This window comes from Lepisosteus platostomus, chromosome 11 (genome assembly GCF_059453375.1).
Source record: "Lepisosteus platostomus isolate fLepPlt1 chromosome 11, fLepPlt1.hap1, whole genome shotgun sequence".
In the NCBI taxonomy this organism is placed as follows: domain Eukaryota; kingdom Metazoa; phylum Chordata; class Actinopteri; order Semionotiformes; family Lepisosteidae; genus Lepisosteus; species Lepisosteus platostomus.
Window position 1 is genome coordinate 38,694,302 of NC_142621.1, and position 20,827 is coordinate 38,715,128.

Below are 20,827 nucleotides of genomic sequence, written 5' to 3' on the forward strand. Positions count from 1 at the left end.
AATGAGAAGTTATATTTTATTATTACAACAGAATGCACTAGTAAAGGGTTCTATCTAATAAAGGTACCTCATACCATTTTGTATGTCTGGTTATTCATACTCTGCATAATTTAAGGGAGTGCAAAATTAAGGTGCTGGGTAATAACAGAAGAACGAGGACTGCACTGGAGCTTCAGGTCAAAGAATCCAAAGTATACAAATATGCACGTGCTCCTTGTGGATATAGCTAGAATTTTGCAGTGAAGCAATGGACATACTGGGAAATAAGCACAGAAGGCAAAATGTAACTTCACATGCTTTATTTAAGGTGAGAGGAAAGTGCTATCTATTGTGATTCTGGGAAATCATATTGTATGAATTTCCCACAGGCAAATCCTGATACTTCTTCTACTCTTCTGCTTCTTTTCCCTTTGGAAGTGAAAAAAAATAGAATCCTTTATTTAGTTGAATAGTCTTATTTCTATACTCTTGATTTCTTCATCAATCATTTCTTAACCAAAGAAATGTTCATACCTTCTATTCTGCAAGAAAATCAGTTGTCTAAAAGTGATGCATTAATCATACATTAAAATGGACACAACTCATTCTCAGACTAACTTTCAAGGTGAATATTTCAAAGCACTGGTCAAGCATGTATTAGATTTTCTGATTGAATGCTAATATAAAATTTGTGCAGTAATAATACACAACTGCAACCCCTTTTTGCCACTGTCTTTTAATACCTCTTACAGTTAACATTTTTCTGAGGTGAGCCAGGAACGTCTGGTTTACTTTCGAGAAATATGAAAGTATCAGCAGTGTATGGCACCTTTTGAAAAATAATGGACACTAACCTTGGACACAATATCACGGCTTCTGGCTCTCAGCTTGTTGACCTGGGACTCGGCGATGTCAGCACGTTCATCAGCTTCTTCCAGCTCATGCTGCACCTTCCTGAACTTGGAGAGATGGGTATTGGCCTGTTCCTCCTGGAGGTATAAAAATACATAAGTTAATTTACTGTATGTGATGTACAGAAATCTGCTGTGTAATAAAAAATAAATGTCAAGAGTTCATTAAAAGGTCAGTAATTACTGATTTTAATCTCCATGTTCGATCAAAAGGATACACACTTTATGAAATGCTTTGGACAGTCTATTAATTATTGCTCCACTGCAAAAAAAGGGACCTTCAATGTTTCAATACCAAGAAAGCTTGATAAATTATTTTTAACTTACAGCTTCTTCAGCCTGTCTCTTGTAAGCCTTCACTTTCAGTTGTAGCTTATCTACAAGGTCTTGAAGTCTAAGCACATTTTTTTTGTCTTCTTCAGCCTGGAAAAAATTAAAGTTTTAAAATGAATCAATTTAATGCTGTGATCTGAACAAAAAACATAATTCTGAATATTTCTTAAACTTTTGGAAACTATCATATTACCTGATAAGTGAGCTCCTTGACTCTTCTCTCATATTTTCGGACACCTTTAATGGCCTCAGCTCCACGTTTTTGTTCAGCTTCCAGCTCGTTCTCCAGCTCACGCACCTGTAATTATTGGATATATATTAATCCACACTTCTTTTCATGTACACTGTGCATCAAAAATGATTGTGTTAATTATACCCCACCCTGGCCTCCAGCTTCTGGAGCTGTTTCTTTCCACCCTTCATTGCCAGCTGCTCAGCCTCATCCAGACGGTGCTGCAGGTCCTTCACTGTGATGTCCAGGTTCTTCTTCATTCTCTCCAGGTGAGCGCTGGTGTCCTGCTCCTTCTTTAGCTCCTCTGCCATCATAGCAGCCTAGAATTATGGAGGAGGAATATGCTGATTTAATTTATCTAAAGACCAGGAATTTTTGTTTTTGCATTTTTCATTTTGTACTCACCCAGTTGAATAACTATTTTCTACAGTTCAGCTCGTATTATTGTAAAGGAAGGGCAGACAGGCCTGCTCACTTTAACTTCATCTTGTGACATGCTACAGCACAAGATCTGTAGCAGCTCTCAGGAGGATTAGCATTAACTGGAGGAGCAGAACATCTGCAGCCATATCACCCTGCAACTCACAACTACCAACCCACTGAAGCTAAGCGGGTGTGAGCCTGGTCAGTACCTGGATGGTAGACCTCCTGGGAAAAACTAAGGTTGCTGCTGAAAGAGGTGTTAGTGGGGCCAGCAGGGGGCGCTCACCCTGTGGTCCACGTGGGTCCTAATGCCCCAGTATAGTGATGGGGACACTATACTGTAAACAGGTGCCATCCTTCGGATGAGATGTAAAACCAAGGTCCTGATTCTCTGTGGTCATTAAAAATCCCAGGGTGTTTCTCGAAAAGAGTAGGGGTGTAACCCCGGCGTCCTGGCCAAATTTCCCATTGGCCCTTACCAATCATGGCCTCCTAATAATCCCCCTCTATGAACTGACTTCATTACTCTCTGCTCTCCTCCCCACTAATAGCTGATGTGTGGTGAGCGTTCTGGTGCACTATGGCTGCCGTCGCATCATCCAGGTGGATGCTGCACATTGGTGGTGGTGGAGGGGAGACCCCATTACCTGTAAAGCACTTTGAGTGGAGTGTCCAGAAAAGCACTATATAAGTGTAAGCAATTATAATTATTAATTAATCTTTCACTGATAGAAGCAGGCCTGCATTTACTCAGGATAGTGCAGATGTCACTATTTTGTATAGAGCCAAGAGAATCCTGTCCTAATAACCTGTTATAAATAAATTGTTATCTATGTCTTGGGAATTTCTAAAACTTATGTGATTTAAGAAGAGTCTATAGCTTTGATGAAATGTATAACTTACATCTGTAATAGCTTTCTTGGCTTTTTCTTCTGCATTCCTTGCTTCCTGTATGGCATCATCCACTTCACCTTGTAGCTGACTTACGTCAGTCTCAAGTTTCTTTTTTGTGTTGATGAGGCTAGTGTTCTGCGTATGTACAGAAGAGGCAACATTAGATCATTCTACTTTTTTTAATATGAATATTAACTAAAAAATTAAAAGGAGGATTCTTTTCAACCTGGGAATGTAGCAGTTGTACTCGTTCGCTTGCATCAAGCAGTTCCTGCTCAGCGACCTTACGACCTCTCTCTGACTGTTCCAAGGCAGCTCTCATTTCTTCAATCTCTGCCAGCATCAAGCTGTTCCTGCGCTCCACCATTGCAAGCTGCTCCTTAAGGTCTTCTTGAGTTCTGATGGCCTCATCCAAGTGAATTGTGACATCCTGGACACAAAAGGTTTAAATTAAGACATGAAATGATTGACAAGTCTTGATGAAAATGAGATTCCTCCATCTTTACCTACAGCAGAACCTCTATATTCACTAGTTCTACTCTCAATTACACCTATTCACTCAAGATTATGAGTGACTACCTTATCTGCATTTGCAGTAGTGCTGCACTGTTACAAACGATAAATGCACTCTTCTAACTAACTTACTAAGCCACTGTATTTCATAACAGTGATCAAATTTGCATTGTTAACGTATTGTTTCTCTCTATAATTCAAGTTATTAAGTTAAGTTTCCAAATCATTATTCACAGAGACTTCAATGTACCTAACCCATGTGAATATTAAGGTTGTACTGTATTTACTTTGTAAGTTATATTGATGCCAACTTTTTTTACATACCTTGAGTTGTCCTTGGACATTCCTCAGTTGTTTCTGGGCTTCAGCAGCCTGACGGTTGGCATGGCTCAGCTGAATTTCCATCTCATTGAGATCTCCCTCCATCTTCTTCTTAATTCTTAGGGCATCATTTCTGCTCCTGATTTCTGCATCAAGAGCAGTCTGCATGGAGTCCACAATCCTCTGAAGGTTTCTCTTCAACTGCTCCATTTCCTCATCCTTTTCAGCAATCTTTCTGTCAACTTCAGATTTCACTTGATTCAGTTCTAGTTGTAGACGAAGGATCTTGGATTCTTCGTGTTCTAAAGATGCCTGAGATTTTAATGGAAATTTTTTTAATTAAATACATATTTTAAATATTTTGGCACCACACAAATGCAGACATCTCACTCTCAGTTACCTCAGCTTCTTCCAATGCAGTCTGAATTTCAATTTTTTCTGATTCCACCTGCTTCTTGGATTTCTCTAATTCATGGATAACTTTTCCGTTCTCTCCAATCTGTTCAGTGAGATCTGATATCTCCTCTGTAACAATATGATTTATAATCATTAAAGATTCCTCATGAACTATACAGTTTCATAAGATAAATGCAGACTATTTGAACACATACGTTGCAAATTCTTGTTCTCTCTTTTAAGAGTTTCAAGATGATCCAGAGCCTCTTCATACGAGTTCTTCAGCTTGAAAAGCTCTGTGCTAAGAGACCGAGACTCTTTTTGAGCAGTTTCCAGCTCAGCCTGGCCTTCCTCAAACTTCTGCTTCCAGTCTGCCAAAATCTAAAAGCAATTTAAAAGTAAAATTGCATATTTATATAAGGTTGTGTCATATGGAAATATTTTAACTTCATTGATAAAGCAATACAATACTTTGTCAAAGTTCCTCTGCTTCTTATCAAGGGCAGCTGCTAGAACATTTGCTCTCTCCACATCAATCATGAGGTCCTCCACTTCACCCTGAAGTCTCTGCTTGGTCTTTTCCAGAGAGCCACACTTGGAGTTCACAGCCTCAATTTGTTCCTCAGCATCTTGGAGCCGCTGGGCAAGCTTTTTCCTGTGGAAAGTGATGATTGTTAGAATTTGTTCAATCATTTTAGATCTCACAGGAAAGCACTTAGTTTAAGAGTAGAAATAATGTAGTTACTTGGCCTCCTCAAGCTCCTCAGTGCGCTGGATGGCGTCAGTCTCGTATTTTGTCCTCCACTGAGCCACTTCACTGTTGGCCTTGGACAATGAGCGCTGCAGCTCAGCCTTGGCCTCCTGCTCCTCCTCATATTGCTCCCGGAGCAGGTCGCAGTCATGGCGGGCGGACTGGAGACCATGAGCCAGGGCGTTCTTGGCCTTTGAAAAAAGTTACATGGGGTTAGTAAAATCATTTTATGAAATAAAACAATTTTGCAACTTACATAGTTCATTTTTGTGATTAATGTTTTAATGATTCAAGGGGGTAACACAGTAGTTAGAATTGCTGCCTCGCAGTGCACGGGCTCTGCGTTCAAATCCGGTACTTGGGCTCTATCTACATGAAGTTTATATGTTCTCTCTGTGTTCACCTGAGTTTCCTCCTGGTGCTACAGTTTCCTCCCACAAGTACAAAGACATACTGTATTGGTGGGTAAATTGGTTTCCGGGAAAATTTGTGTGAGTATGAGCATGTCTGTGTGTCTGCCCTGTGATGGACTGGTGTCCTTTCCAGGGTGTACCCTGCTTTGTGCCTGTTTCTTCCCGGGATGGGCTCGGACTCTCACGCAATCCTAAATTGGTTTAAGTAGTTAGAAAATGGATGGATGATTCAAGTGTTCAATATCCAATTCATCCTTAAAATAATTTATAAATAGAGTGGATGAACAGTAAAACATGAATCAGCAGAAACAGGTGGAAATTTAGTGGCCATTTAAAACTGAGAACAGAAAACACCAAGCCATGTCATTGAAGCTGAAACCCTGGCCTCATTCTAGAAATAGCTGCTAGATGGGCCAAATGATCTCCTCTTCTTTGTGTAACTATTCATATATTCCTATTCTCATACCTTTGTTTCTTCTTCAAGTTGCCTCTTCAGTTCTTCAATTTGCTGAGTGAAAGCCACTTTGTTTCTTGTCATTTGGGTAATTAAGGCATCCTTTTCTTCCAGTTGGTGTGAAAATTCACCTTATAAAATCAAATAAAAAAAAATATTTTAACAGGGCATTTTTTAAATGTAAGACTAAATTAATCATTTTATTTATTTTACCATTTTCTGTTTGAAGTCTTGCCCTTTGAGTACTCATTTCATTCATTTGACGAATATCCTCGTCATGTTTCGATTTCAATTCACTGAGCTGGTCCTCCAAAGTTCGGCACATCTTCTCGTAATTTGCCTTCAGATGAAAAAAAGTTTTTCTGTTGGTTTACTTTTTAATTACTATTCCTCAAGTAAAAACAGATTTTATTTATATTTACCTTTGACTTGGAAACTGATTCCATGTTGCTGGAGAGGTCATCAATTTCCATTTTGTACTCGCTCTTCTCCTTCTCCAGCTTCTGTTTGACTCTCTGCAAGTTGTCAATCTGCTCCCCTAATTCTGCCACACTGTCCGCCTGCTTCTTGCGGAGAGCTGCTGCGGTGGCTTCATGCTGCAGAGTGGCCTCTTCAAGGTCACGGCGGAGCTTCTGGAACTCAGCTTCACGTTTCTTGTTCATCTCAATCTGGGCAGAAGTTGCTCCTCCAGCTTCTTCAAGTCTTTCACTGATCTCCTCAAGTTCCCTGGAGAGATCAGACCTCTGCTTCTCAGCCTTGGCCCGAGCAGCACGTTCAGCCTCAATTTCCTCTTCAAGCTCTTCAATTCTGGCCTGTTAAGGTAACAAAATATAATTCTGCCTATATACTGTATATAATTACTATACAATCATGACAAATAGGCTATCAACATAACAAAATAAATTAACACTATGATATGGATCTATTAGACTGAAACAAACATATAATATAGAACATTTTGTGAAAATACCTGCAGTTCTTTAATCTTCTTTTGAAGTTGAGCACCCACAGTTTGCTCATCTTCAATTTTGCTGAGAAGCTGACTGATTTCAAAGTCCTTCCTATTAAGGGGGACATTAACACAAAGGAGTTAATTTCTGTTTGGTTTTATCTGCAAATGTGTGTTTTTCTAAGTTACAAAAATCTTACTTTTTTAGTCGCTCTTCTAATTGTTGTCTGTCATTTTCCAAATCCATTATGGATTCCTGGGCAAGTTTCAGATCACCCTCCAGCTTCCTCTTGGCTCTCTCCAGGTCCATCCGGAGTTTCTTTTCTTGCTCCAGTGAACCTTCAAGCTAGAATATTTGACACATTATTAATTGTAGTTCAAGCTGTCTCAAAATACATGAAGTATTTGTTTGGATGTGTCACTTACATCATCCACTTGCTGTTCAAGCTTTGTCTTGGCTTTAGTCAGAGTGTTGACTTTGTCCTCCTCTGCTTGCAAATCATCAAGAGTCTGTTGATGAGCCTCTTGGAGAGCTTTCTTCTCCTTGGTTAGCTTAGCAATGCTTTCATCTAAAGCAGTCATTTCTTCTGTCAGGTTTTTAACCTACATGTGTTTAAAATTAAAGTTTTAATTTTTAGTTACTGCTGTATAAAAATGTAATTAGTAATATTCAATAAGAAATTCTAACCTTGTTTTCAGTTGCATGTTTCTCCTTCTCCACTTTGGCCAAGGTGAGCTCTAAGTCATCAATGTCTTTCTTGAGCTCAGAGCACTCATCCTCCAGTTTCCTCTTCTTGGCTGTCAGCTCAGCATTCATTTCCTCTTCATCCTCCAGTCTCTCCGATATCTCTTTCACTTTGGCCTCAAGTTGGATTTTATTTTTGATGAGTCCTTCACACCTTTCTTCAGCATCAGAGAGATTTTCAGTTTCCTGGAAAGAGATTGTATAGTTGGTAACAACTGAACCAGAGAGAATCAGGATAGTACAATTATTATTATTTCATATGATCAATTATATTTTAAAGAATCTGTTTAAGTAAAGAGATGTTCTGATGCACACTGCAAACTCAAACAATATTTCATGGCAAAAAAATTCTTAGAAACAATATTATCTTGTAGGCATGAGGAAAATATAGCTTTGATATTTGATATCAGATATCAGATACTAGAGAATTAGTATTATAGACTATATACAGTACATACTGATTGCACTTGCAATTGCAGATCATTTTTTTCCTGCAGGAGTGTCACCATTTTGGCTTCAAGCTCCTTTCTCTTGGCTTCTGACTTTGCCAGGTCTTCCTTGCACTTAGCAAACTCTTCCTTCATGTTGGCCATCTCCTTCTCAGCCTCTGCGCTCTTCAGAAGAGGCTTGATCTTGAAGTACAGCTTCATCCATGGCCAGTGTTTCACATTCATGAATGAGCGGATGTTGTATTGGATGGTGAAAATGGACTCCCTAAGCAAAAAAGTAAGTAAAAATATTGACTTCAGGATTAATTTTAAAGTCTTTTAAAACGTTGCTGCGACTCACATAACTAATGTAACATTTTGATACCCTGGATTTGTATCTCATTCACAAAGTTATTCTTAAATAACTAAGATCAATATTTTATATTTTAAAACTTCTTGTATTATAAACTAAATGTTTATATAAACTTATAAACTTTCTTTTCATTATAAACGAAAAGTTCACCTTTCCATTGGTCGCAGTTTTATTTGAATCTTTTAAAAATGAAAATCTTGTTTTCTAGCATTCAAAAGTCAGAAACAAGAGTTTGTTGTGGTTTATTTCTGGACCATTTCTATTCACCTTCTTTCCATCATCTTTTGGAATTCGACTCTCATCAGGAATCCACGACTCAGAGATTGGATGCACGTGATAAGAGCAGCCAATTTATCATCTCTCATCTCTTCAAGGGTGCCTAATAGACCAGCTTTAAAGAATACCTGTAAATGCATTGGATGCACATAAAAGTAAATGTAATTATTTTTTCATAGTAAAAATAATATAGAGAAAATTTGAAATAACATTAAGAATGAAAAATGGTTACATGAACCTTCATATATTTAATGATTACTAATGAAATGCAACCAAATATATTTCATTATAATACTCAGGAAAATGTATATTTTATATAGTAAAATAAAGAACAGCCATCTGTTAGGATAGAGTTCAATAATTTGTTTTTGATTTGGTCAAGGTCCTGATATAACTCCTTGGTTCTATGTAAGCTGAAACTTAACATTCAAAAGTTTACCTTGGTGTGCCCAAATTTATATTGAGTGTGATCAACATCAATTGATCCCAGTAGCTTCTCTGAAGCTTTCTTGCTGTCAATGAACTGACCCTCTGGGATGGCACTGGCATTCAAAATTTTGTATCTTCCAGAAAGGGAGAACAAAGTTACATTATTTTTCATTTCTATAAATGTGTCTGATCATATACAGTATATCTTAGGCCTAAACTTTAATAGTACCTTTGTTTGAAGTCTCCATACAGGATTCTGCTTGGGAATCCCTTCCTGCAAATTCTGATACCTTCCAGCACACCGTTACACCTCAGCTGGTGAATGACCAGTGCATTTTCCATTGCTCCTGAAATAACAATGAAACAAGTCAGGTATTAATCATTTGTAATTCTTTTAGTTTATTTATTCACTTATTTATTTTTATTTTCCAGTTTATACATTTTAATGTTTTTTTTTCAGGACTTTCAGTTATTGAGCAAAGCCTTTGAAACATAAAGTTCACTTGGGATGCTGATATTATTGTTACAGTTATTGTTGTACATACCTGGTGTTTTGGTCTCATTGGGAATAATGCAACGTACAAAGTGAGGATGGGTGCTTCTTAAATTTGTCATAAGCTTTCCCAGGTTCTCCTGTAGAGTAACAGGTATCATATTGCCAAGTAAATGTCATGCCAATAATAAAAGATAGGACTTTTAGTGCAAATGAGAAAAAAATGTAATTATTTGAGAGACACACATTTTAGGAAAGATGTTGGATATACTGTAGCACTTACTCTGAAGAGAGCAGACACTGTCTGGAAAGAAGAGCCCTTCTTCTTACCACCCTTCTTTCCTCCGCCGCCCTCTTTAGAAATAAACAAAAAGACAATAGGTTTCCCTTTTCTTCTGTTTCTTAAAACAATTTTAAGTTATCCTGCATACCTGTACATTTAGGTCCTTTATAAAGAGCATACAAATTGAAACTTCAACCTTCAAAGTATTTAATTCAGGTATTGTAATTCATTGAACACTTCAATTGAACACTACTTACAGTAGTTGTTCTGTGATGCACATTTTAAGTTGTATAGTTAAATAATTACAAATAAATGGCATTTCCAAAAAAAAAACAGAATTAGAATAGACAGAAATAGACTGTGATTATAAAGGTTTATTTATGTTTTTTGAGTAGTTGATCCAATAAAGATACTCGTTAAAAGTGCAGGTTAAGCACTATTTTCCAATAATAGTATATATTTTAAGTGTTCTAAGTATAGATTGCTATGATTAAATGGTTGTCTGCAGGATTCCCCGAGCAGCAGTATGCTACTAGGTCATAACAAATGAAAATGAAAAGAAACACATTTACATAAATATTCACTGGCCAAATGCCTAAACACTCTTTATCAGATGAATAGACTTTCAGTAGCAAGCTAAGAACAGTTTGCTTGAGGAGCATAAAATAAACCATCAGTTTTCCTCACCAGAGCATTCTCCAGATTTCAAACCTATCAAAGACTGGTGGAATTGAGGGGCTCCTGATGACTAAACTAGTAAAGATGTTACTATCATAACATATCACATAAGGTCATATCACTGGTTGACTATAAGCATGATTCTCCATCAAGCAGCACACAACGGACAGAGCACCACCAAAGATAAAGCTGGATTTCATTGGCCATAGTCACTCATCTCAAGGCAAAATACCAAATGTTGCAAATTAATAGGTGCTCGTACTGTAGGCTCACTAATATCATGAAGAGATGCACTGCTCTTCACTGATTCTTGCAGCGTGCCATAAATATTTTTTTCTAATCATTTGGTGGTTCAAAGGAGTATGTACTCTTGTTTACCCAGTGCAGTGCAAGAGTCATTGCTGTGAATTAAGACTTAAAAAAGCACTTGGCAATTACAAGTTATTTGGTAATAAAGTGAAAAACACCACAATATTTAGAATAAACATGGGTGTCTAGACATTAGCTCACACTACTAGAAAAATGGAAAGGAATTGGACTGAAGTATTTTAAAGCCCTGTAGAATATGTGTCTCATCATATTCAAGCTGTTTCTATTGTTTGTGTTATTTGCTGGTTTCCTAATATTTTTGATAGTGATTGTATGTGGATTTAAGAAAATAAAAAAAAATTCCATTACCTTCAGCAGAATTGTGCCCCTTTAAAAGTTGTCATTGTTTTTAAGAAAAATTTTTTTTTTAAATAAAATCATACCAGCTTCTGCAGAGGCAAAGCTGGCATAGAGCAAAGCCAGCAGTTTGACGGAGGATTTCTGGTACAGCTGCACAACAGACTCATTCAGGGGGTCCTTGTTCTTGTCCAGCCAGCCACTGATGTTGTAGTCCACTGTGCCTGCGTAGTGCACCAGGGAGAAGTGGGCCTCAGCCTTGCCTTTGGCAGGCTTGGGTTTTTGAAAGTTGTTGGACTTGCCCAGATGCTGGTCATAGAGCTTGTTCTTGAAGGTTGTGTCTGAGGCCTTGGGGAACATGCACTCCTCTTCAAGGATGGAGAAGATGCCCATTGGCTATTCAGGACAAAAAAGGTGCAATTATAAGATTATAAATAAATAGGAAAATGGTCTCAATATTGTCTTGATTTATAATAATTTTAATTATATATACCTTCTCAATGAGTTCAATGCAGGCAGCCAAGTCCATACCGAAGTCAATGAACTCCCACTCAATTCCCTCTTTCTTGTACTCTTCTTGTTCCAGTACAAACATGTGATGGTTGAAGAACTGCTGCAGCTTCTCATTGGTGAAGTTAATGCACAGTTGTTCCAAGCTGTTGAACTATAATAAGAAAAAGAAGAAGAAATTATATAATTTCTTCAATAATTTCAAAATAGGAATGAAGAATTGTCTATACATACATCAAAGATCTCAAATCCTGCAATATCCAGGACACCAATGAAGAACTGTCTTGACTGCTTAGTGTCCAGCATTTGGTTGATTCGTAAGACCATCCACAGGAACATCTTCTCATAGACAGACTTTGCCAGTGCACCGACAGAATTATATACCTGCAAATGTAAAAACATTTAAAACATTTAAGTGTCATCAATATTAAATAATTTCTAAACTTTTAAAATTCACTGATGGTTCTTATTCACAAACCTGCTGCACAGTCTGCCCCTTGGTGACATATTCATTCCCCACTTTTACTCTCGGGTAGCAGAGGGCTTTGAGCAAGTCTGCTGAGTTCAGGCCCATTAGGTATGCTGCTTTGTCAGCAACTGAAAGAGAAATACATACATTATAAACATACAGCATACACAATAATTCTTAAAAAGTAATTAGTGATAATCTTCTTAGCAAAGGTTTGGTAACTTTTCATGTTCCAACATTACAACACAAAGGAACCAAAAGATTTGATAATGTATTTTCAAATGTAGATTCCAGAAGAGCAAATCTGAAGGACAGTTAATACCTGAAGTACCAGTTCAGACATCTTTTACACTTTGATGTTCAATTAGTGTAAAACTCTAAGTTGTTAAACTCTAAGGTGAAGGTAGAAGTGGAGAAAGGTTATCACATACAGTGAACAATTAAGGAATTAATGATCATTAAGAAGTTAAACCTAAGATACAAAACACAAGAAATAACTGGAATTAAACAAATGAAAAGGGTCAAAGTGAATGTTTATTTCCATATCATAATCAAGAATGTCATGGATATAGCCATGAAGACTATATTGCTTGTTTTTATATTGCTAGCATTGACGGCATGCATTCACTTTCCAGTGAAAAAAATCACAATCTCTCATAGGCAGTGCATGTCCATATTGCTGTGCCTATTAAATCAAAAACATTTACCCTCAGTGCCATCAGGCTCGGCCTGCTCCTCACGCTGCTTCTGCTTGAACTTCATGTTACCATAGTGCATCACAGCGCCAGTCAGCTTGTAGATGCCAGCTTTCTCCTCAGGAGTGAATCCAAGAATGTCAATAGCACTCTGGGGGGAAAATGAAAATGTTTTTGTGAGTTTGATCTGCATTTCTTACATGAAAAGCTTCCACTAACCAACAGTACTTACGTCTGTGGCTATCAGCTCTTCACTGTCATCAATGCTGGCAACACTGATCTCGCCTTGACTGACGTAAGGATAGTCATAGGGATTGGTAGTAATTAGAAGCATTTCTAAATGAAAGCAAATAAATGAAAATTTGAATAGTTTAAATTTAAACAGTGGTGCAATTAGCATTCGCATAGGTTAGCTTTTGGAGCCTGGATTTAACTCCAGACCCGGATCTGTGTGGAGTTTGTACAGTACTGTATGTTCTCTCTTTGCGTGGGTTTCTCCCGCAGTCCAAAGACATATTGGTAGGTTAATTGGCTTCTGGGAAAATGGGCCCTGTGTGAGTGAGTGTGTGTTTGCACCCTGCGATGGATGGGCATCCCGTCCAGGGATCCTGCTTGTGCCCATTGCTTGCTGAGATTGGCTATGGCTCCCCCGTGCTTCTTGGAAGAAGCGGTTACAAAATGGATGGATAATTTAATTGAAAAATCATTATGAGTTTTGAAGTCTGAAGTAAATTAGTATAATAATGAATTAGTAAACATTTCCTGTAGATTAATTAACAAAGATAGCAATATTCATAATTTAATTGCAGTAAACATGAAATGTAGTCAATTGCTGGGACAAACTTGCTGGGAATTTCATGTTGTCTTTTGAAAATAATAATAGCACATAAAAGCTTTTTAGATGACTGTAACTATAATGCTGTATTAATTAATAAAAGTACAAATTTGTGAAAATGTGTCTTTGTGCTGTTACAAACATATATGGGAAGTGATGTTGGATGCAATTTTCCTGGATATACAATCCATACACATACATACAACAAACATTTTTTTCCCTTACCAATGAGCTCTGGCTTCTTGTTTGACATAATCTGATAAAATATATGATAACTTCTTTCTGCTGAAAGCTGGAATGTTACCCTTGACTTCTCAAGCAAATCTGAAAATACATCCCACAAGAAAAGATCACAATGTTTAAATTGTAGATGTAAGGTATTGTACTGAATGTAACACTAAATTAAACTTAATCTGAACACATTTCAGACTCACAGGTTTCAATATCAGCAGAAGCCAGTTTTCCTGTGGTTCCAAAGTGAATTCTGATGAATTTACCCTGAAAAGAAAGTGGGAAGACATGAGAACTATGAACCCTTTCGTTAAGGAGAATCAGACTGTGTGGTATGCAGAACTCACAAAGCGAGAGGAGTTGTCATTCCTCACTGTCTTGGCATTTCCAAAAGCCTCCAGCAGAGGGTTGGCTGAAATGATTTGATCTTCCAGGGTTCCCTATAGGACACACATACAGTATATCAACAATGAAACTGCTTCAGGAGGGTTTATACTGTATATGCTGCTTGTAAAAAAAGAGGCAATATTTTCTAACCTGCATTTTGCCAGAGGTTTGCTCTTTCTTCTTGTCCCCAATTGCTGCGATTGTGGCAAAGTACTGGATGACACGTTTCGTGTTCACAGTCTTTCCAGCACCGGATTCTCCACTGAAGATAAAATCATGGATTTTTTTAGCAGTGCACACTAATTATATGAGTCTGATTCTGAATCAATACTAAGATGTATCAGGTACTTACGTGATCAGGATTGACTGGTTTTCTCGATCTGTAAAATAAAAGGTTTAGTAGTGTATATAACTTTTAATGTTATACTGTATTTTAAAGCTCAACATATCAAATTCTTAATTATTCATTTTTCATAAACAGGTACTTTTACAATATTTTGTATTATTATACTTTCTAGAATTATTTGCATTAATATTTATTTGTAAATTTATATATCTTGAAAAACATACTTCTGAAAAAACATATTGTTCAAACTATATAAATGCTTTTTAGAAGAATTAAGTACCTGTGAGCATAAATTGATAGGCGTTATCAGAGATGGAGAAGATGTGTGGTGGAGCCTCTTGGCGTTTCTTGCCTCTATAGGCTGCTACAACTTCCTGATTGTACACTGGGAGCCACTTGTAGGGGTTCACAGTAACGCAGAACAGCCCAGAGTAGGTCTGAAAGGTAAAGCAATAAGATTAGAAATAGTAGCAGTAAGAATTAATTGTAGTATAACAGTGCTGTAACAGTACTTACATAGATCATCCATGCTGCATAACGTTCTTTGAGGTTGTACAGCACAGAAGCTTCATTGAGGTGAGTCAACATTGCCATGTCCTCAATTTTATCAAACTTGGGGGGATTCATTTGGAAGACTTGGTCTTCCTTCACTGTTAGAGTCTAAACATTCAGAAAAGAAGAAGATAATTGGTAGCAATAGAATTCATAGTTAATACAGGTCATGACAGTGATACACATACTGTAGAATTGGTTTTAGTAGTGCTAGTGAAAGGCAGATTTACAGTAACCACCTAGATTTCAGCATGACACTTACTTTCCCAGCCTCAGTTTTGACGGTGGCTTTGCCCCCTTCTTTGCTCTGGAGAACGCCTTTGACGTAAACCTCCTTGGGCTCCGTTACGAACACAGCTGTTTTGGCGTCAAATGGTTTGTTCTGCGCCTCAATTCTTTCCCTTTCCGGCTTGCGTAAAAACGGGGCAGCCGCCCCAAAAACGGCCATCTCAGCATCAGAACTCATTGCTGCAAGTCACTAAAAGGAAATACATTTATTGACAAATCTGTAACTACCTACAGTGTATTCAATTCTGTGGTAGGAACCAAATGGAATTACTGAGTACAATTCAATACTGGCTATTTATCAAAGAACAGAATTGTTTTGCATTTAATACTGAAATCTTTGTTCCCCCTTAGGGAACTCTGTTTCCAAATTATGTTTTTTTAATCACACTAGAAATTCCAGTGGGTCCCAGTAGAAATTAGCAACTGGTTTCCAATGGCCCGAATGGCTATTTATTGGTTTGACCTGGTTTACACTTCTCGTCAGTTCATTTATATTTCTAATCTAATGATTACCTGTAGAATGTACCGCTCTGGTCTACAGTAAACACTGGCTGAAACGTTTTCTACTGGAATTTCAAATAGGTTATTAACTATTTATACTGTTAGATTCTGTATTATAAATATAGGTAGATTGCCACTACCTTGAGAAAGAAAAGATACAGAAATATATGCTTACCCTCCCTGATCCCAGGCAAGAAATACGGGATTCCTCAATTCTGTAATTTTAGAAAAGGACACATTATTCTACAAATGTGCTGTAAAATCACATCTATTATTTACCCTGCTATTAACAAGAGAATTTAATCGGCATGTCTATTAAATTCATATACATCTGTTAATCAAATATTAATCCTGCAACAAATTCGACCAAACTTAATTAGTGGAGGGGTATTGCACACTGTATGACTTGTAGAAAGTTTAATATTTCCGATATTTTAATGCTTTATTATCTGCTAGATTAGAATATATTTGTTTCGATTTTCTTACCCACAGAGGATCAGTTCATAAAGCATGGGCCTGGAAGAATGAAATGGCTTTTATAAAGGATTATTTGGCCAGCATCACTGTTGACCTCTATATTTGGTATTAAACATTTTAAGGGAGGCATAACACGTGTACCAATGATACTTTTCCACTTTATAGAAGGGCAGAAATGTGTGTACGCTCATTAAAATGTTTCAGAAGTTTTGTCATAAATCCAGTATAGATGGCAAATGTACATGTCATTCTAATGTCTCTACTGTTAGGAATAGAACGCCCTCCCTCTTAGACGTGACGGTTGCACTTCCACCTACTGTAGTTTAAGCGCGCAGTTTGATGCTCTGTTTAGCGTGCTTGTTTCCTCCTGCATGTACAGTACCAGCAGTAAAAACACTGCATCTCAGATAAATGTTACACTAACAGTTTACCGATTACTGAGGGCATTGAATCGCTGACATTTTAGCCCATGTTACATGTTTTCTACTAGGAATTATACAAACTGTTTATGCATTAAAAAAACATTTATGTATTCTGTCCTGCGTGATGTGCTTTTTGTTCTCTCACTGATGAGAGAAAATGTACTTTTACGTGCTTAAGCATGTAAAATTACATTTAAGCAAGTAATTTGTACAATGTAATTCAATGTACATATCTGATTAGATACATATTTATAGAGGTTAGATTAATTTAATTTATAAAAGTTATACTGTATCTGCCATGGATTGTTATATATATTATATATATGTATGATTGGCAGCAATGGTCTGTGGATACTTTAACTGTTTTTTCCATGACAGAGAAGTTTTGATAAATCAAACACATGATTGCAGACATATGTGCTGCTAATATTAATATCTAATTATCTGATAGGTATCAACCATCATCCCATCAGCATTTCTTCACCCATTTCTGTTTTGGAATATAGATAATCAGTGCCAAAAGACATACAATATATCAAAAATAAACTGGTGCATAAATCAAGTAGCTCATAAACATGGATTATCTTCAAGAAGGATAAGTGTGACATATGACCCTGTATCCTTCAGTCCTCAAATTGTTGAGTTCTTTTCCAGAGAAAATGTATGGCATGAATTGGATGACACCTCTGTCCTGTTACTCATTTGGCATCATCCCTTGTCAGCTGCCTGTTGCACTGTTTGAAGACTGCCTTGTGTTCCAGTGCCATAAAACGTACTGTATGTGAACTTATTATAGACCTGTTACTTTGAAGTGTTCTGGCTGTAATATAATATTTGCATTTGAGAAAGGGAAATGCACTTTCCCTGTGTAATCATTACTGAAATAACAGGGGAAATTTTGGAAAAAATCAGACTATCCCATCCTCATGGCCTAAACTTGTGCTAACATGTTTCTTTATACTGGGATGGATCATTGTCAATTTTTGAGTCAACTCCTCAAAGAATATGAAACAAAACTAAGTCAAGTTCAGCATTTACAAGAGTTACCATAAATCTTTGTATCACACTCATTTGTAAATGATTTAATGTCCTTTCTTTCAGCCAGTTGCTTGATAAGGTCTAATTCTGTATTCTGAAAACATTTATGACCGAGGTACAGTACTGTATATGCTTTTTTCATTGTAATAAACCCCATAAATAATCTATAAACAAACTATGCAGGACTCCAAGTTCTCTAGATGTACAGTAGTTTAAATGTTTCTTTTGAACCAAAAAGAGATTTTTTATGTATGCAGTTATATTAGAGTGAAGCATTCTGCAGACAGATACTGTATATCCAATTGAGCTGATAGAAACAAAGAAAGTGAGACTAAGCAACTACTTCCACAGGGTGAAATGCAATAGAAGATTTACATCTAATCCAAAGGAAAAAGCATAAGGAGGTTAGGTATGTTATAACAGGAAGACTCTGTTATGTTCTAATTGCTTTCAATATAAAGAGATTGCATCTAGTTCTTTTCTTTATTTTTGTGAAATGTTTTGGAACAGGTGTCCAAATAGTTATTGCTACACATCAGCGCTGTATTCCATTATAGTTTGCTATTCAAGCCTTCATTTTATTTTAATGATCACCTTGATATGGCTCCAGTAAGTGTACTGTATATTGCATTTACTGTAGCTGTTTGGAAATGCTCACCTAGACCTCTTTTTTATATATTTCATTTTAGTTTTGCTGTGGAATTGGTAACAAAGAAATTTGAAGCTGCTTGTATTTGTAGCTGCATATGATTAATCTCTTCATAGACCATTCATATGGGGACAGTAGTACATCACTCATAAGACATTCTCCTCAAGGCACGTGCATGGACTCTCAATGCAGGCAATGCATAGTCAGGACTGAGTGCAGAACTCAGACTTCTATTACTTTCTCTGGCCACAGCAGACCACAGGCCTCAACCCTGCTGAAAGTGTCTGGAAGTGTTGAAATCTAGAATTAAATTTCACATAACATCACCCTCATCAAGGCTGCAAACGAAGGTGATCTCACTGGAAGTTCAAGATTAGTATTGGGCTACTGTAACAGGGTTGCGGCAGGTGCTAGGTAAGCTTGCATGGTAGGGGCATCTCGAATGCCTAATCAGGCAGCTACTTTCCATCCATCCATTCATTTACAGTCCAATACAGGGTCGTGGAGGAGCCAGAGCCTATCCTGACAAGCAAAGAGCACAAGGCGGGATACACCCTGGACGGGACACCAGTGGATTGCGGCGCACACACAGACATGCTCACACAAGGGCCAATTTCCCCAGAAGCCAATTAATTTACAAGTAAGTGTTTAGACTGAGGAAGAAAGCTGGAGCACCCAGAGGAACATAAAAACTCCATTCACATCTATACTGCAAGGCAGCAAAGGTAACCACTGTGTGACCATGCCACCTCCGCTTTCCCACATGTGAAATTCCACTCCCTCTGAGTGCTAATTATCAGATCAGCCCAGATGTGCCTCAGATTTACATTTTGTTTTTCAATTCATAGGTTGTTTTCTCTCAAAGTGACCTCTCACTTCCTCACAACTACAAATACTTAAAAAGTGTTTCAAAAACTATTCCACATTCATTTCAAGTTGCATTGGCTGTTCCTAATAATCCTGTTCCATTAATCTTATTATTTAATGGGAGTTCCCAGTGTTTTATGAAAGTAAAATTTGAACTTTATTTTGCTAATATCATTTGGATCAGGTAAGTGTATTTAGCATAACATATTATGCCTATAAGAAAATGTTTGGACTGTGATAAGCTGAAACAAACATGTGTGTTACTATGGAATATTTTTTCTTTTGAATTACTCACCCACATTCTCTGTGACCACTGTGACAAAAGAGCTCTGGCACATTTTTATTCTTTCCATTGTTTACACTGCAGACAAAAGCATTTCAAGACATGAACGCCATATTAGAAAAAGGCAGTGCCATAGATAATTGGGGTATGTATTTTTTTTATTTTAATAAAGCACTGTACCAAATGATAAACAGAAAATTCAACAATAATAAACAAAGTTGCAAACAAACAATCTTATCCTCTTTTCACCAATGGTGAAATTAATTCCCCAGATGGCCAAGTGACTGACAAAAGAGATTTTCACGGGTTCACATAGTTAGACTTTTTAAGGTGAACCAAAATATGTTCATTTAAACTTCTTGAGAAACTCAATATTTTTTAGGATTTTCATTTAAGTCAAAATCCAAGGATGCTTGTGGGGATTTCATTTAGTGTAGAAACAACTAAGAGTGGGAACAAAGGCAAACCTTGAACCGCAGAAGGAAGTGAGTAATGTATTAAGTTAACAAGAATTGAGAAAAGTGCTATTTAAGGTATGTATATCATTTCCTTCAAAAAGGAAATTTTAAAAGCTTAAGTTGTGAGTGGAATACACAGGCCACTTTTTCTAAGAAGTTACTTTTGGCTGATATTGTGGCAAAATGAATTGCATAAATGTGAGTCTTTATTTGTATTAATAATTCATTTAGATATTGTGAATGTTTCAGTGTCCGATTAATGAAGTGTATTTATTTAAAAATGTCCAATGAGAAACAGTAAAGCAAAACAAAATGGCAAACTAAGAGATAAAGGTTGTTGACTTTTGAAATACTGTACAAGCAATACTCTGCCATTTCTGCTGTTTAAATTCCTAGACTCTTTATGAACCCCCAAGAGACACTGATCTGCCAGAGAGTGTTAGTGTGACATAAGCAGCAGAGACAGATGGAAATATTTCAACAGCTTAACTGGCAGTTTTAATAGTACAGTGGCTTCAAATCCCAACTGCACCTTACTTAACAACATTGAACAATACACAAGGGGCTCTTTCTCATACCATTAACATAGATACAAATGCTTTAGAGTCCAGAGCAGTTAATATCAATTACAGTAACTTGGAAAAAAATGAAGGACTATTTCTATTTGGGAATGTTTTGACCTCTTTTAGAGATGTTTGTGGTTTGACAAGGAACAAATATTCAAACATAAATGCATTTCCTTGAAAGAACAATTTTAGCAAGATAGCTGTGATGCTGGGGATAGGGAGAAATAGACAGAAATGCTGACTATACTGTAGGTACAGTTTTAAGCTTGTAAAATTAAATATTTCAACTGTAATACTGATTTTTCCAAAGCTA

The 20,827-nt window shown here is 37.0% G+C and overlaps 1 protein-coding gene across 1 annotated transcript; it reads right to left on the bottom strand.

Annotated features, from left to right (window-relative positions):
* Positions 1-282: 282 nt before the first annotated feature.
* Positions 283-16,256, bottom strand: LOC148652635 (myosin-4-like). The gene is made up of 41 exons (XM_088599582.1): positions 16,241-16,256; positions 15,930-15,969; positions 15,228-15,443; positions 14,930-15,073; positions 14,694-14,850; positions 14,420-14,447; positions 14,218-14,329; positions 14,028-14,120; positions 13,884-13,947; positions 13,675-13,773; positions 12,847-12,950; positions 12,627-12,765; positions 11,929-12,047; positions 11,685-11,834; positions 11,434-11,604; positions 11,027-11,336; positions 9,597-9,667; positions 9,366-9,453; positions 9,050-9,167; positions 8,831-8,954; positions 8,383-8,519; positions 7,773-8,028; positions 7,258-7,500; positions 6,996-7,172; positions 6,770-6,915; positions 6,591-6,681; positions 6,043-6,432; positions 5,834-5,960; positions 5,633-5,751; positions 4,748-4,944; positions 4,474-4,657; positions 4,218-4,383; positions 4,007-4,131; positions 3,610-3,918; positions 2,999-3,202; positions 2,782-2,907; positions 1,605-1,775; positions 1,417-1,521; positions 1,218-1,313; positions 834-968; positions 283-408 (listed from the first exon to the last, which is right to left on the bottom strand). Exons 3-41 carry the CDS (start codon positions 15,429-15,431, stop codon positions 388-390), a joined length of 5,820 nt encoding a protein of 1,939 aa, XP_088455708.1. The 5' UTR covers positions 15,432-15,443; positions 15,930-15,969; positions 16,241-16,256; the 3' UTR covers positions 283-387.
* Positions 16,257-20,827: the final 4,571 nt, after the last annotated feature.